Source organism: Bison bison, unplaced genomic scaffold (genome assembly GCF_000754665.1).
Source record: "Bison bison bison isolate TAMUID 2011002044 unplaced genomic scaffold, Bison_UMD1.0 scf7180017864259, whole genome shotgun sequence".
In the NCBI taxonomy this organism is placed as follows: domain Eukaryota; kingdom Metazoa; phylum Chordata; class Mammalia; order Artiodactyla; family Bovidae; genus Bison; species Bison bison.
Genome location: NW_011494831.1, coordinates 3,285,601 through 3,303,037, shown reverse-complemented (window position 1 = coordinate 3,303,037; position 17,437 = coordinate 3,285,601). Strand labels below are relative to the sequence as shown.

General features: G+C 40.5%; 1 protein-coding gene across 3 annotated transcripts in view; it reads left to right on the top strand.

Annotated features, from left to right (window-relative positions):
* INO80 (INO80 complex subunit) overlaps positions 1-17,437 on the top strand; it is a 124,045-nt gene that overhangs the window by 77,833 nt on the left and 28,775 nt on the right. For all 3 annotated transcript variants that reach the window (XM_010847979.1, XM_010847980.1, XM_010847978.1), the window contains 3 exons: positions 1,490-1,630; positions 7,186-7,411; positions 12,143-12,270. In XM_010847979.1, the coding sequence (XP_010846281.1) occupies positions 1,490-1,630; positions 7,186-7,411; positions 12,143-12,270 (495 nt within the window). The remainder of the gene's footprint in view (positions 1-1,489; positions 1,631-7,185; positions 7,412-12,142; positions 12,271-17,437) is intronic.

Here is a 17,437-nt window from a genome sequence, read left to right as displayed (position 1 = left end):
ATGGTGGTCATGTATGGATGTGAGAGTTGGACTGTGAAGAAAGCTGAGCACCAAAGAATTGATGCTTTTGAACTGTGGTGTTGGAGAAGACTCTTGAGAGTCCCTTGGACTGCAAGGAGATCCAACCAGTCCATTCTGAAGGAGATCAGCCCTGGGATTTCTTTGGAAGGAATGATGCTAAAGCTGAAACTCCAGTACTTTGGCCACCTCATGTGAAGAGTTGACTCATTGGAAAAGACTCTGATGCTGGGAGGCATTGGAGGCAGGAGGAGAAGGGGACGACAGAGGATGAGATGGCTGGATGGCATCACTGACTCGATGGACGTGAGTTTGAGTGAACTCCGGGAGTTGGTGATGGACAGGGAGGCCTGGTGTGCTGCGATACATGGGGTCGCAAAGAGTTGGACACGACTGAGCAACTGAACTGAACTGAAAGGCATCCCAGCAGTTAAAGCCTTTCAGTTTGTTCATGACTGTTATTTAGAAGATGCTGATTGCTTCTTTAAAGTAGATTATGATGCACCTGTCTTACTAGACACTTGAGGTGGAGTCTTTCAAACTGTGATCCTGAAGAATCCATGTACTTTAGGAGAAGATACGTACAAAGAGGCTTTGAGGAGATTTGGTTGGAATTACAAACTGTTATTCTCCTGCAGTTGGAATTACAACTGTTATTCTCCTGCAGTGGGTCCTGGTTACTGTTCTTCTTGCAGTTTTTTGTATTATCTTCATTCATATGGTTATTTGTTATGGTTATTTGTATACTGATTTGCCTTGAGAAACCAATAAGACAGATAAATGAAATAATCAAGAACGAAGATCCAAAGATAAAGTGTCTAACACTGAACTGAAGAAGGAACTGCATCTACAATACATAATACTCTAATCCCACTGACTGCTTCTTTGTATGTGAACGTTCCATACTTAAAAAAATCTTTCATATGAATGACTGCAAACTGAAGCTTTAACATGAGCTTTAAGTCTCTTAAAATGAATTCATACAGTAATGTAAGTAAAAGATTTAATTTTTTAAATGGTAGTTAGAGAAACTAAAGAGACTGTTCCTTGTTCCTGACCACTTGTATTGATGTCTCCAAATAAATAGAACATCTAACCTTGCTAGAACTATACTGCATTGTTAGTACACGCATGTAATACTAAACTCATCTGCCTAAATGAATTTGGGAGGAAATATTGTTGGTCATCGTCTTTAACTCAAAATATGGGTTTGTATCGACAGTTTAACAATGAACCAATTTTTCCTTGAGATACACAAAATGTTGTTTTGTCTAATGAAAATTTTGCTGTAACTATTGATAATAAACAGTATTCACTTCCAGAAAAAGGTAGAATTAGAGATGACATTTACTTAAAGTACACTGATAAAAGCACATTTTGAAATTAGCATGAACCTTGACTGTGACTTTTTTTCGGTGTTGCTTACATTAAGCAATTGTCAGTAGCACTAATTTGCATCTTTGTTTTGTAGTCTCTGGTTTTCAGCAGCCACTGTAAAGCAGTGAGTGGCTACTCAGACCAGGTCATCCATCAGCGGAGATCAGCTACCTCCTCGCTTCGTTGCTGCCTGCTCACTGAGCTGCCATCTTTTTTGTGTGTGGCCAGTCCACGAGTAAGTGCCGCAGTAGAGAAGCAATAAAATAGGTGGTGTTTAAAGAAATAAACAAGTTTTCAAGGGGTCCATGTCTTGACAAGAATGCTCAGTATTTAGAAAGAGGATCTGTGGTCCTAGCTTTCCTAAGACAATATCCCTCATTTTGAATTGTGTTGGTTTGAGAACCACTGTATGGCAGCTAGAAGTGGCTTCTTTCTCTGATGTTGCATCTGTGTAGTTCCTCTTAGTTAGTCCGGGGTTCTAAACTACCATGGGAGCAGGCCATCTGTCAGGTGGATTACCACCCAGTAGCAGGGACAGGGACAGTGGAATATTTGAAAAGGAGAGGGAGCCATTTGTCACCTGTGTTGAAGTTTTTGAAGGTTTTTCAGAGGCTGGGGCCAGACTGGGAGGGAGATTTGATCTGGCCTTATCACCTTGGTATAGACTCCATATAACAAAGGGAAACCTAACACTCCAGCATCAAGAAACTTCTTAGCTTTCTTCAGCAGCCCTGCCTGGACTGTCCTTCACAAGTATGTTCCCTCTGAAAAATGACTATTGTGCCATATCTTCCATTCAGTAGTTGTAGTCTTACTTGTAGATTGGGAGTAATTTCTATTGTGGCTTCAACTTTAAACAGCTGTTAGATCCTTCCTAATACCCTGTTTGTCAAAACAGGGCCCTCTGGTGATAGCTGACAGTGTCGCTGCAAAGGCTCTCCCGGAACACTGCAGCTGTTTACTTTGCTTACATCTTCCACTCTTTCATGTCTTTCTAATCAGAGCCAGGCAGAAGCTCTCTTAAAACCACAAAGAAGTACATGAAGGGAGAGGGGCAAAGTAAAGATGTGGCCAGGCTGCTGTTAGAGCGAAAACTAGCTTCTGTCTTTCCAGCTTGTTTCCATTTGCTTTAAGGGGCAGCTTTCAGTTAGCCCAGGACACACTTAAGAGGTTGACTTTTCTTACCCTTCTGTGTTTTTAATCTTGTTTTCACCACTTATCCTAGCAAGACTACTGTTTTCACAGTTCCATTCAAAGAAGGTGAAGACTTTAAATCTTCTTTGTGATGTTTTTCTACCACTGTTTATATAAGCTTACATCCTTACTTCATTAAGTTATCAAAGGTCAGAATCTGGCATGAGGTCCAAAGAAAGATGACAGGTGGAAATGAGATGATAGTACTGAGGCCCGTTGATTCCTGCCTGCCTGAATTTCTTTGCTGATCCTGTTCTACACAAACGTGATTCTCTTCCCGTGATCAACTTTGTTTGATTTATACTGATTATCCAGAAAGTATTTGGGTTTTGTATGTACCCGCTTCTTCCAAAGCATTCTTGGTATTTGAAGCTTAAATTGATGTAGGGAAAAGCACTTTTTCTAGGCAACATTTAAAGCCAAGTGCTTACATAGAAAGCAGCCTTCAGGCTTCATAGTTGTGTAGTTGTTTCCTTTTTTCCTTCTAATCTGTAATGTATACAAAGAGACCTATAAGAGGAAGTCTGGATTTTTGAGAGAGGGTTGTCAGGACATTTTTACTTCTCATATTCCCCATGTTTTATGGAGCCAATAAAGAGTGAACTGCCCTGGACTGTAATTGCATTTATGGACATAAAATTTTTCATTTATACCACTTGGAGCTCTGTAGCCAACCACTCTGAAGAATAACCCCACTTTCCTGACATATTTACACATAAAAATTCCCACTATTCTACTTAAGTATTATTTCTGAGGAGGCTGAAGTCTGAACTATCATGTCTGGTACTGATATTTCCCTAAAAAGCCCCTAAAAAGCAGTAGTAACTTGAAGAAGACTATAATCGTGTAAAGGTATGGGGGCAAGCAGGAAGCAAGAGAAAGCCTTTCTCATCTGGCTGAAGGGTTCCTCTCCAGCACCCTTGCCTTTTCTGCCCTTCTCCCCATACTTGTTTGTGGAGTTTCTTCAGTAGCTTGTGCTAAATCTGAAATGGGAGTAATCACACCATAATTACAAGGACGGGAAGAAAAGTTTTTAACATGTCTGAATGTTTTATACATGTCTTCAGATCAGGCCTGGGGTGTGAGTAAGGCAATATTTCCTGAGAGATTTTAATTATATTGATTTCTAACCTATCTGTGATGGAGAGAAACTGATTTCCTTTGAAGCCTCAACCCTGGCCTTGAGTTAAGACAAATTAATTTCCATGGCACATGCTATGAAAACTTTAGGGTCAGTTCAGGATGAACTGTGTCACTAAGGAAGGAATTATCATTAGCTGAGGAAATCGTTCTGCAAGGTTAATAAACTAAGACCCTGGGAATTCATCATACCAAAAAACTAAAGTGCTTGGAGCGGTCACGCTTCTTAGAGCTAGAGCAGGAATCTACATGTCCTCAGGAAGGACGCGCTGAATGCTTGAGGAGGCAGCCCCTAAAGATACTAGAGTTTAGAAAGTTAATGAAGCAACACCAGGGGTCAGCTCATGTGAGACGAAAGGGAGTGTGCATTTCCATTTGTGGGGAGGCAGGAATGGTATGTCATACTTCATCTCCCCTGCTTCTGAGCAGTTGGGAAGGCTGCTTGGGGTGGGCAGAATGGGTGGAGGTGGGCTGTTTAGGATACAGCTGACTTGGAAGGCATAATTTAAGTAGAAATGGACATGTTTGCCTCCTTTTGGACCTCGTGGGTTTACTGCTTATGTACTTAAAGCATGATATTCTGTGATTCTGTATATATCGATTCAGGGCTCCTGCCAAGTAAGCTTAACGAAACATTAAAAAATATTTCACTACGAGCTGTGCCCTCGGAATCTCCTAGTTTTTAATCCTGAATTTGGAAGGCTATCAGCAAAATGAAATTGGAAAACAGGAGAACGTTTGTAACTTTAAAAAGTTGTTTTGTTTTTAAACTGTAAAAGAGTGATTAGAAATGAGTCCAGACAGGAAAAACATTCTTTCCTGTGTCAACTGTTTTCGCCTTGTTCCTTTATGATTTTCTAGCTTTTGACTTTTCACCTCAAGAACATGGGCCCAAAGTTTTTATATAATTCCAATGTAAGTTCTGCTTTTCTTAAAAAAAAAAAATAGCAAGGGAGAAGGGGGAGGAAGGAAAGGATTGGGAGTTTGGAATTAGCAGATGTAAATTATTTTATACATAGGATGGATAAACAGCAAGGGCCAACTGTATAGCACAGGAGCTGTATTCAATATCCTGTGATAAACCATAATGGAAAAGAATATATATATATATGTATAACTGAGTCACTTTGCTATATAGCAGAAATTAATACAACATTATAAATCAACTATACTTCAGTAAAATTTAAAGAAAATTAAAGTGGTCATCTTTGAGTGTAAAATTTTTAATCATCTGCTTTGTGTTTTCAGTCTTTATTTGCCTATGTTCAGCTTTCAGTGGGAAAAAATGAATAACTTGAAAGCAAGAGAACAAACTCCTTTTGCAGTGGGTAAATGTGATATGAGATTACCAAAACCTGTTCTAACACTGTCTATGTAAATTTATTTATGCCTGCGCCTTTCTAGGTTTGGGGGTTTCCCTGGTAGCTCAGCTGGTAAAGAATCTGCCTGCAACGTGGGAGATCTGGGTTCTATCCCTGGTTTGGGAAGATCCCTGGAGAAGGGAATGGTTACCCCCAACTCCAGTATTCTGGCCTGGAGAATTCCATGAACTGAATAGTCCATGAGATTGCAAAGAGTTGGACATAACCGAGCGACTTTCACTTCACACTTCTAGGTTTTGGAGTGCGGGGTCTCAGCCGGCTACCCAATGTAGTTTTGCATCTGGACCATAGATGGCACTGCTTCCTAGCAAACTCAGTTTAGCTTCATCTGCATGCCAGAGTAGTGTACTCTTTGGTAAATTGGTAAATGATATTCTTTCTCCAGTTTTGGTATCCTCTGGTTAAATCCTCATGGCTCAGATGATAAAGAATCTGCCTGCAATGTAAGAGACCGGGGTTCAATCCCTGGGTTAGGAAGATCCCCTGGAGAAGGGCGTGGCAGCCCACTCTAGTATTCTTGCCTGGAGAATCCCATGGACAGAGGAACCTGGCGGGCTACGTTCCATAGGGTTGCAAAAAGTTGGACACAACTGAACGACTAACACTAGTACTACTAGTTTCCAGCAGAAACCAGTGGCCCCATAGTTAGCTATCTGTATGTTTATTTGTTCCAAGGCAGTATTTCTCAAGGTTTGGCTTTGTTGTTGTTCAGTTGCTAAGTCGTGACTCTGCGACCCCATAAACTGCACCATGCCAGGCTTCCCTGTCCTTCACCATCTTCTGGAGTTTGCTCAGACACATGTCCCTTGAGTCGGTGAATGCCATCCAACCATTTTGTCTTCCGTTGCCCCCTTCTCCTCCTGCCATGAACAGTATGAGGTGCTTGGGTGCGTGTCAAAAACCTAGAACTAATGACTCCTCCCTTAGACCTGTATCAAAATCTGCACATTAGATAAGCTCCCAAGAAGGTTCTTTTGACAACCATTGCCCTAAATATTGATGAGCATAAAAATAGAGAAGTTAGTAGCAAGGTAGATTTTCGTAAATGTTTAACTTCTAAAAAATAATAGAAACAATAATACTTTATAACTAGGTACAGTACTTTATGTTCTGATCTCTCCCATCTGTCTGCCCTTGTTCCTTCTAGCCACATTCTTCCTATCTCTTGGTCTAGCTCCATGACTCTTCTGAGCAATTTTCTGCTAATAATGAGACTTTAACCTTTTTATCAACCTGGGCTTACACATAATCAAAACCTCCAAATTTTAACAAAAGGAACCTCAGACTTCTTATCAGGTGATTCACAGACAATTGAATGCATAGTTGCTTATTAGCGTGGGAATAGACTCAGGGCATTAAAAAATAAGTGAAGTTTTTAAATTGACAGACTTCTGTTGGGGGTTAGCATTTGAATTTAGACCCATCTTGTGGTGGGATAAAAATTTGTGCAAAGCCTCTGCCCTAGCCCAGAAATGAATTCACTACTCTCTGCCAACTGCTTTCTCTGTTCCCTACCACCTAGTGCTCCCCACAGCTTATATCCTGAAAGAAAGACTCTGTTATCTTCCATTGGGTTTGTCAGTCAGCAGCCTGGTCAGGGAAGAGGAAAAACAAATGTTGATAAACTTGGGCGATGTGCCACAGAAGCGTTGAAGACAGCTTCCGATGCGCCAGGAGGATACTCTTCAGTTCTTTAATGATGGCTGTCTCACACTCCCTTTGTGGCCTCACCACACTGTGTATGGCTTATAGAACTTTGCCAAAAGCACTGTGGCAGTGAAGGGAGATGGCAGAGTGACTCTTGCTATAGAATTACTCCTGACCTAGTATCCCAGATATCTCCAAACTCCAGCAGTCTCTGGATCCTTAGTTTGTTGTAAGTTCATGTAATGGAGATTGGCCTTTTACCTGGGGAACCTCACTAAGTCAGTTATTAAGTTTGTCAGAGCAGGGAAGTTAAAACCACTACCTAAGAATTATCCACATAAATTTGATTTCAAAGTCAAAGTTCCCAAAGGACTTAGTGCGTGTGGAAAATGTGAAAGAACCATCTTACGTGAATCTTTGCCTGCAGGTCACCGCAGTGCCATTGGATTCTTACTGCAATGACCGAAGTGCAGAATATGAGCGGCGAGTGTTGAAGGAAGGAGGGAGTCTGGCAGCCAAGCAGTGTTTGTTGAATGGGGCCCCTGAACTGGCAGCAGACTGGCTAAATCGACGGTCCCAGTTCTTTCCAGAACCAGCTGGAGGACTGTGGAGCATTAGGCCTCAGAATGGCTGGTCTTTCATCAGAATTCCAGGTGAGTTCTCCTTTCTCTTGGCATATGTTCATTCTTTGGCAAGGGAAGAACCAGGGTGTTAACTTCATGCAGTGGTTTCAAATATTTGGAATTCAAGAGTTCTTAGTGTTTCTATTTCCTCTTTTACCCTTAGTGACTATAGGTAAGAATACTTAAGTAATGTGTGACTTGACTGGAAAGAGAAATCTATTTTAGATTTCTGCCTAAATACTCTCTTTTGACAAAAGAAAGGAATACCACTCTTTGGTGGCCAGGAGCCGGGGTTGGGGCGGGGATGGGGCTGCAGTGCAGGGAGTGTAGGAAAATAAATGTGGTAAGAAAGGCTTTAGGTCGAATGAGTACAGTTGTCTTGTGCCCTTGCCAGTGGAATGAATGAGAATGTCGTCACTTGCAGAAAGCCTAGTTTAAGTAGCATAAACAGTGTTCTGCACGAAGCACTAGAGATCTGAATGATAACCAGAAGAAAAACAGTGTTCTGTGCCAAAATGCTAGCGGATTCCCAGACCTCCTAGGGTCAGGGTTGAGGGTTGAAAGGAAACTAGGTTTTCATCTTCGTTTTAGTGAGACTACTTTTAAGGAAACTGAATACAGGATTCATAGGCTTATGTTCTTTGTTACACCTGCTGGCACACTGAAGTAGGAGCTTAAAGCTTCCACGTTTGTTTCAGTTGTCCAGCTTCTCTGCCACTTTGATTGTGTTCATCTTCCAGACATATGAAGGAAGTAAACTAGAGTTAAGTGTTCAAAACAAAGGTTCTGCTGTTTCTAATAGGTAACTGGGTTCTAGGCTTTAAGGCCTGGCTTTTCCATTTAATGTTAACTTTGTCAAGTGTTGAGGGACTTTGGGTCAACCTGTTAGTTGCTTTGGGGGTGCTTTGAACTGGAAGATACCGTTTTGTATATACAAGAGCAGTATTTATATGACTTCATATCTGACTTAAATTAGATGAAAGCAGTGGGTGCAGGTCTGTTGTTGGAAAATAAGGGGAAGCTCAGGTATAAAGCAGACCTGGATGGTAGTAGGAATAAAGGAATAGAATCCAGCGGGTTTGGAAACCACAGAGTCCCAGGCAGAAGATGGGCACAGGTGTTGAAAGAAACAAGATAAGACCTTATTTCTCCTTTCTCCCTTCTTCATTCTGACTCCCAAGTTCCCAGTACACAAGGAGAAGGCTTATTGCTGGCGCTGTGGGAATCTCTTGTGGCTTTTCCTGTTCTTTGAAAGAAAAATGGACCTTGTTTAAATAGCAGGAAGTGTCTGAGTTCTTTTCGCATCGATAAAAAGCACCAGCCTCACTGGCTGTTTACTGTGAGAACCAACCAGCTCCTCACTGACCCCATTGTGCTCAGTAGACTGGCTGGGCAGGGCAGTGGGGGGTGGAGGGGGTCACTGGAACCTGTATTTTATCTCTCTTTCCTCTGTACTTTTACATTTTCTGTTTCCCTGGGAAGAGTTGGTTTCATTATATTCCTTGCAAGACTGATCAAGAATCTCCTGGATTTCACACCTTGAATGTGTCTCTGTGTTTCACCAAGAGAAGTATGTACAGTCCCTTCAAAAGTCTCCTCTCTTTGGAAAAAGGAGATTGTCTTTTACCTGTTATCCTAATTTTACTGCCATTGGATACATTAATTTGTCGGTGACCCAACATCTTATACTGTGGTCAGTAAGAGCTTGTGTCTAAGTGAAAATACTATAAGGTTGCATTTCAGGATTGTAGGAAAGATTGCAAGATGGTAGCATAGGTCTGTTCATCTCACCATTTTTTGAGCTTCTGTTTTAAAGAAGGGGCTGGGCTCAGGTTTGACTTGGCAGAATCAGTCTATTTTCTTGGGAATTGTGCTCTTCTTGACTCTATGCCCTGCTTAGCTACAGGTGGTATTTTTGTCCAGGGCAACTTTGGTAGCTCCTGAAAATTGAGTAATGGATGTCAGGCCCAGAAGGCACTGGTATGTGCCATGGAAGAAAACATTTTTCTGCTTAAGTGTTTTAAGGGTGTTGCTGGTCACTTTCTTTTTGATCTTTTCCTTCAGGCAAGTCCAAAGAAATCAGTCCATCCACTTCCATCTCCCCCGCCTAAGCAGTAACAAGCTAACATTAGGTACAGTTTCTTGCTTCTTTTAGGTTCATCAGAGTTCTTTTCTAAGTGTATATGTACATCTTCATCTTTGAGTTTTCCTAATCCTAGCATCAGTGCGTTCTGCTTAGCAAAGTAAAGTAGATGTGAGAAGCAGGAATGTGTGAAAATCATCGAATCGTGATTTTGAGATGAATTGAAACTTCTCAAAATTCACACACAAGACAGATTTGTATATGCTTAAATATTTGTCTTGAGGGAGTATATGCGAGTGGAAAGAGGAGATAAGCAAGCTGCAGAAATCTGATGCTCTTAGCTTGCCCACTCTTACTCAGTGACTGAAAAATATATGGGTTTCTTTTTTTTCCCCTTCCTGTGCTTTTAATGAGAAACAAGGAAACTTATTGTCTGAAGCTGATTGGTACCTCTGTGGGGAATGTTTAGGAGCTATCAAAATTGAGGGACCCCAGGGAACCCAATTAAAAGAGAAGGGTAATTGTGACAAGGAGAAACCCTTGGAGTTGTTATGAAAGCATTGCCTGCCTGATCAGACTGAGAATTTATACAGGCCTCCTTGTCTGGTGCCAGCAAGAGGGCTTAGCAGTCAGTTCTGTCCCAGCTGCAGTCATTTGATTGTGTTGGTCAAGAGACCAACAAAAAGGAGAGCATTTCAATAATCTAAACAGGACCAAACAAAGAGACTGAACAAAGGTGTGTGCCACAGCGTCAGGGAGTGGGGGTAGGGAGAGAAATGTGGCCTGGCAATGTTCCGAAGGTGGGAAAAGGCAGGCTGTAGCGCAGAGGAGTAAACATCCAGGACCTGTGGCTTTGTAGCAAAAACAGAGTGGCTGATGATTTGTTGTGATGCTGTCAGCACATCCGTTCTCATTCAGTTTATACAATCAGTTGTGCACTTGGCAGATAGTGGCGAGAACAGAGAAATGACCATTGAAAACTTTTGGATTGCTCTCAACAGTCAGCTTCTGTAGTTCAGAGGAAAAAAACCATGGGTTCAAACCTAGAAACTAAAAGTAGACAATATGGTTTTCTTAACAGTTTTCTTGTTTTATTTTTAGTAGTTGTGTATGTGATATTTCTAGCCTTTCTGTCTCCCTTCTTATGTCCCACATCCACTTCCAAATATACTCTTACCTCTCTTATCCCCCTAAGTTTCATCTCTTCCCCTCCTAATATCAGCAATTGTTAGGGCATGTTTATGGACCAGTCTGCAAACAGGAAACTCTACTTCCTGAAATGTGATGGGAGTTGAATGATACTGAATGGATAAGATGAAAATTTCTGAGTTAAGTGTTCTCTAAAGATCTCCAGCTGAAATGCCTTTTTTTTTTTTTTTTTTTAATGGGAGGAAGAAGGAGGCACAAATTGGTGAGTGAGAGCAGCTTCCATTTCACAGAAACCCACATTCTTTCTGAAAAAGCTGAATAAGCCCTAGTGCCTTTATTAAATTACAGCTTAGGATAATGATATTTACCAGCCAACCTATTTGAAATCATCTGAAAGAGAGTGTTTTTTATTTTGTTTTGTTTTTTAGTGTATTTCTTGGTGTTTAAATGTCTTTAGGGGCAGGTAAGAACTTTATTTTCTTGGGCTCCAAAATCACTGCAGATGGTGACCGCAGCCATGAGATTAAAAGACGCTTGCTCCTTGGAAGAAAAGCTATGACCAACCTAGACAGCATAGACATTGCTTTGCTGACAAAGGTCCATCTAGTCAAAGCTATGGTTTTCCCAGTAGTCACGTATAGATGTGAGAATTGGACCATAAAGAAAGCTGAGTGATGAAGAATTGATGGTTTTGAACTGTGGTGTTGGAGAATACTCTTGAGAGTCCCTTGGACTGCAGAGAGATCAAACCAGTCAATCCTAAAAGAAATCAATACTGAATATTCATTGGAATGACTGATGTTGAAGCTGAAACTCCCAATATTTTGGCCACCTGATGCGAAGAGCCAACTCATTGGAAAAGACCCTGATGATGGGAAAGATTGAAGGCAGGAGAAGGGGACGACAGAGGATGAGGTGGTTGGATGGCATCACTGACTCAATGGACATGAGTTTGAACAAGCTCTGGGACTTGGTGATGGACAGGGAAGCCTGGCGTGCTGCAGTCCATGGGGTCGCAAAAAGTCAGACACGACTGAACTGAACTGAACTGAAGAGAAGCCCTTGTTTCTCTACATTCTCATGCCTTCAGGAGGTAAACCTTAATTTAGCCATAGAACTGGCAGAAAGAGATACCTAGAGATAGGATGAACAAAGGAAAAACAGACTTCTCAGGTCACTTAGAGCAGGTATGGCATGGATGTTACTCTTAGATGTCCACATGACCTGCTGCCTCTTGAATAAGAATGTGAAACAGGGAAATTTTCAGGTACCTTAGCTGCTTAGCAAATGTCTTATTGGAAACTGTCAGTTGGGAAGGGACCTCCCTCCCTCCTTCAGGGTGTGTCTTCCCAGAACACTACTGGATATGATTTTAAAGCACTTTGCATTCTTCTTGAGAGTACTTTCCTGCTCTCCTGATGGACAAGCATCCTGGCTGTAGTAATTTTGGCTGCATACAGCTTTGCAGTGAGTGATTTTGCTGCTTCAATTAAATACAATTTTCCACTTCCCTCTTTTCTTCTCCCTAGGCAAGGAGAGCCTCATCACTGACAGTGGAAAGCTGTATGCCCTTGATGTTCTGCTGACTCGGCTCAAGTCTCAAGGACATAGGGTCCTTATCTACTCCCAGATGACCAGGATGATAGACCTGCTGGAGGTAGGAGAAAGAATTGTGGGGACTAGGACACTTTGGCAGTTAACTCGCAAGAATCAGACGTGTATGGCTAACATCATTCTTCATGCTTGTACCATCTGTAAAGGCAGAGGAAGCAACTTCTGGTGGAGATGAAAGTGTGTAAAGGACTTCTTCCTCCTTCTTTATAGCAATGAAATAGAATCCTCTCTTCCCTCCCTTTACTAGGGAAGAAATTCCCTAATTTTCAGGTAGATCAGAGCCTAGGAATTTCTTGAAAAGTCCTCTGAAATTCCATATGGAAAACAAGATTTGGAGTTAGTTCTCTATTAGAGAGCAGCTGTTCTACCTGAGTTAGTGTAGTAATTCTCAACCTGATGACATTTTGCAGTCTTCTGGGGGAGCTTTAACAAATATGAAGTCTGGTCCCATCCTCAGAGATTCTTATGTTAAAAGTTGAGAACAAAGCCTAGGCATCAGGATATTTAAAAGCTCCCAAGGTGCTTCTAATATATAACCAAAGTTGGCAACCAGTGGATTATGGTGAGAGAGAGAGCTCTGTCTTATTTTGCAGGACATATTTTGTTTCTTTTGTTACCTCTGGGTTGACTTGTGCTCTGCTTTCTTATTGCTGAAGTAGTGGCTTATTATTTGAGGGAGAGAAAGTCATGGACATATAAACAGAGGAGTGAAAATGAGGATAATGATCACAGACCACTAGAGTTAGTCTTTAGTGCAAAAAATTTGGAAAATCATCCGTCAAGAAACTAAAGCACCTGGATGTCGATAGTGTATAAATATTCTCATGTTTTTTTCATGTGTTTTAACTATCTAAGGCTTTAAATTTTAACCGTGCTACTCAGAGACTAGTTGGTAGTAAATAAGTAGAAACTGGACCATGATTATCCCTATCTAGAAATAAGAGAGTTAGAGATTCTATCTATAATAGAATAGATTCTATCTATTCTATTCAATACAGAAGGAAAGAAGGGTAGCAATAGGAAGAATTTTAGGTTCTTCAGAAGCCAAGGCTGGCTCACTGAATTTTACAGCGAGTTTATCTGAATTCAGTGGCAGGCTCTTACATAAGCAGGCAACTTCTTTTAGCAAGAGACATAACAAATGATATTCAAGGTCAATTTAATCACCCAAGTTTTATGTTTAATAAAAAGTATTTATTTAGCCTCTAGAATGCTGTCAACAAGCAAAAGTTTCTGGTTTATATTGTGAGTAGGTCATCTATTTCTTTTTTTTTTTTTTTATTGGGAGTGTAGTTACTTTACAATGTTGTGATAGTTTCTGCTGTACAACAAAATGAGTCAGTGGTACATATGCATGTATGCCCTCCCTTTTGGACCTCCTTCCCTGTAAAGTCACCACAGTGCTTTAAGTAGAGCTCCCGGTGCTGTACAGTATGTCCTCATGAGTTACCTATTTTGTATATAGTATCAGTAGTGTATATGTGTCAGTCCCAGTCTCCCAGTTCCTCCCACTCCCCTCCCTTTCCCCCTTGGTATCCATACATTTGTTCTAAAAGTCTGTGCCTGAATCCTTAATATTCTGCTCAAACTAAATGATGCCAAAACAATATGAGTAACTTTCCTTCAGCGGGACTTTTTTTAGATAAAATGTTCTTGCCTTTGAAGAGTCAGGAAAGTATAGATGAAGTAGTAATGTTTCACTGATTAGAATTATAGAAAAAAGCAATATGCTAAGGATTTTGTGAGGGAGTCAGTGATCTTGTTTCCCCAAGGCTATATCAATATGTTATAAAGTCTTAAAAGCTGGTTCACATTAAAGGGAAGTTCCAGAAAAAAGGGAGTGCCACCAAAACATAAGCTAGCTCTGGTAGATGAAGGTGAATGTGTATAGGTTAAGTTTGACAGAGTCCTGCATTTTAGTCCTTTATTCTGTATACTGCACATTTCTAGGTATTCATAAATATTACTTATTACTAAGATAAGTAATTCAAAGTATATTCAGATGAGTTTTGTTCAGGATGAGTGCCCTAAACCCTATTCACCAGGGTCCCTCTGTCTCTATGATCCAGCAGCATTTTTAGAGGGGATGGACTGTGTGGGTAGGCTTAGCAAATACTGGCAGCTTGAGAACCTTCTCTAAATGTAGTTGCAACACTCTAAGGGGAATTATAAATTAGGGAAAAGCCAATTCAAAGCCTGCATTTCACAACTGCTAACATTCTTTAGCCATGTGTATAACATGCATCTAGGATGCTGAAGCCAGCAAGTTTTGCAGCTGTTTATACTGAAAAATTAAAGTGAAACTGTTGTCTAGTTTCCTTACCATTGTACTATTCCTGGTACTACTGTGCTATTTTCCTTCAACATTAAATTTAAAAGTTTCTTTTTTTTTTCAGTCTATTCATTTGTTTTAATACTGTTTACTCAAATGAATTACATTTTGTATTCCAAGAGGTTAGTCCTCCAAATTTATTTTGTGGGCATAGAATTACAGTGCCCACAGTGTTTAATACATGTCTAATCATTCATAGTCGGATGGCATCACCGACTCGATGGACATCAGTTTGGGTAAACTCCTGGAGTTGGTGATGGACAGGGAGGCCTGGTGTGCTGTGATCCATGGGGTCGCAAAGAGTCGGAGTCAACTGAGTGACTGAACTGAACTGAATCATTCATAGAGGTGTAAATGTGTTGTGGATCTTGGGACAGTGCAGGATTAGGTTTATTTTTCATTCTTTTCAGAGTATTATGGGTTTTTCAGTCACTTTCATGATGGAACCTTTCACTGTAAACTTTGATTAGAGCCATGTTCCACTTTAAAACATGACCAAGTATTAAAAAGAAAAAGTATCTTCACCTTGGCCTTGAGTCTTCATTCTCACAGTGTTGTGGTTTTTTTTACTTGTTTGTACTTTTTAGAGTAAAGAGTTTTCAGGATTGTCTTTTTCCCTGGATATCTTGCATCTTGTGTATCAAAAAGGGAAGAAAAACTTACAGTAGAGCAGAAATTAAAGCTTGCATGGGACTGTGTAGCTGTGGAGTACGTTAGCATCTCTTTTACCCAACAGCCTTTTTGGGTTTTTTGTTCTGTGCTTTAACCCTGGCTATGTGTTTGTTTCTGGTATTCAGAAGAACTAAAAGATAGTAAAGCTCACGCACTTTTCTATGGCCAGGTTTCCATTTTGGGAAAAATACTACATCAAGGCACTTTGTATTTGTTCGGTATTTTCTAAAGCGATTGATAGCCTCCTTCTCTTGGGCAAAAAATCTGATTTTAGTTTAAATTTCTAGTGAATGTGTCAGATCTTCCAAATAGAATTCTGTTTTCAGAAATATTTTATCTTTCCCCATGGTATCCAAATAGTATTTCTGGATAAGGGATTTAAAAAGGAAAGCAATTTCCAGGGCCAAGTACTTTTAGTGTGCCATGGGTAGAAGTTAAGGACATAAATAGAGGAAGGTATGGCAGGTCACTAAATGTTATGTTATCAGTTTATTTTGTATTTACCAAGTCACATATAGGATCTTGGCTGATGTGGCTACTATGGACACAGGCATAGAGCCCTTGTCCAGTTGGGATGGTGGCATCCAGCTGGATATCAGAACTTTCCCTACCACCACCATTTTACCCTGGTTTGTGACACTCCCCTTCACTCCCCATAGTTTAGTATTTGCAGAGAGCTTTAACTCACTACAGATGACTTATGTTATCTCTGCATCATCTCTGTTGAGATTCATTCCTATTGCATCAAGCAACTGAGTCTGTAGTTTAAGGAAATAAGTCTCAATATTTTCTATGCAATACAGGAGTACTTGGGAAGGGTCAGCCAACTGGTGCTGTATGTGTTGTGATTGTTAAGTACTGAAACCCAGACAAATCTTGCACTGTACCAATATATGAAAATAATACAACACAGAATTAAATCCAGATAATCCATAGCTAATGATGATATTTGAGACACTGGGTCGTATAAGTTGCCTAGTCAGCAAGTACCTCACTGGGGAAGGATTCATCCCAAACAGACATTCTATCATTTATGGGCTGATTTTCTTAGAACTCCAAATAACCTTTGGGAACTATGGTTCCGAACATATGGGGAAACTGAATATTTTATAACTGCTCCATGGAATAAAAAAAGCAAATTGAGGTCACTGTAAACTAACATTTTCATTAGGTCTTAGAAATGATAGAAGGAAATTTGTGGGGGAAAAAAAAAAAAAAGAAGGAAATTTGTGTTTGCAACCACACTATATTTTTCCTGTTTAGTTCATTTCTTTTTATGAGGGAGGTGTTCTGCCAGGCAGAGGTAAACACCAGTTAAATGTGGTCTTTGACTTCAAGAGATGTGTTGAGTGAAGAATTTATATATATGTACGTCACACAAATAACTGTCAAATGTACCCTGATACTAATGCCAAAAATAAAGCATGACCAGAGCTGAAGATAGCAGGAGGGATACATTTATTTCTAACTTGGTCACTTCAGGAAGGCTTCACATACAATGACATAAAACCGAACTTAAATAGAATTTCAACCATGAGGAGGAAGGGCATTTGCAGACTAAGGAAGCCACATGTAAAAAGGCATGGAGGTTGGAGGGTACATGACATTGTGTGGATTGGGAAAGCGGGTGTTAGTTCAGTGTCACTGGAGCATATGGTATAGAAGAAAGGGGAATAACAAGTAGGGTGAAGGCAGATTGTGGTGGGCCCTTCAGAGCCTTGTGATCAGGTCTTGCTCCATAGGGCTTTGTATTAGATAAAGGAAGGATAACTGCCATATTGTACTCACCTGGTACGATTTGCTTGGACAAAAGAGAAATTGTAGACATTGAGAGAAGTCTCACTTTTTGCTGGTGATAAACCTCAAGGATAGGAGGCATGGTTTTGCTTGGACAAAAGAGAAATTGTAGACATTGAGAGAAGTCTCACTTTTTGCTGGTGATAAACCTCAAGGATAGGAGGCATGGTTTTGCTTGGACAAAAGAGAAATTGTAGACATTGAGAGAAGTCTCACTTTTTGCTGGTGATAAACCTCAAGGATAGGAGGCATGGTTTTGCTTGGACAAAAGAGAAATTGTAGACATTGAGAGAAGTCTCACTTTTTGCTGGTGATAAACCTCAAGGATAGGAGGCATGGTTTTGCTTGGACAAAAGAGAAATTGTAGACATTGAGAGAAGTCTCACTTTTTGCTGGTGATAAACCTCAA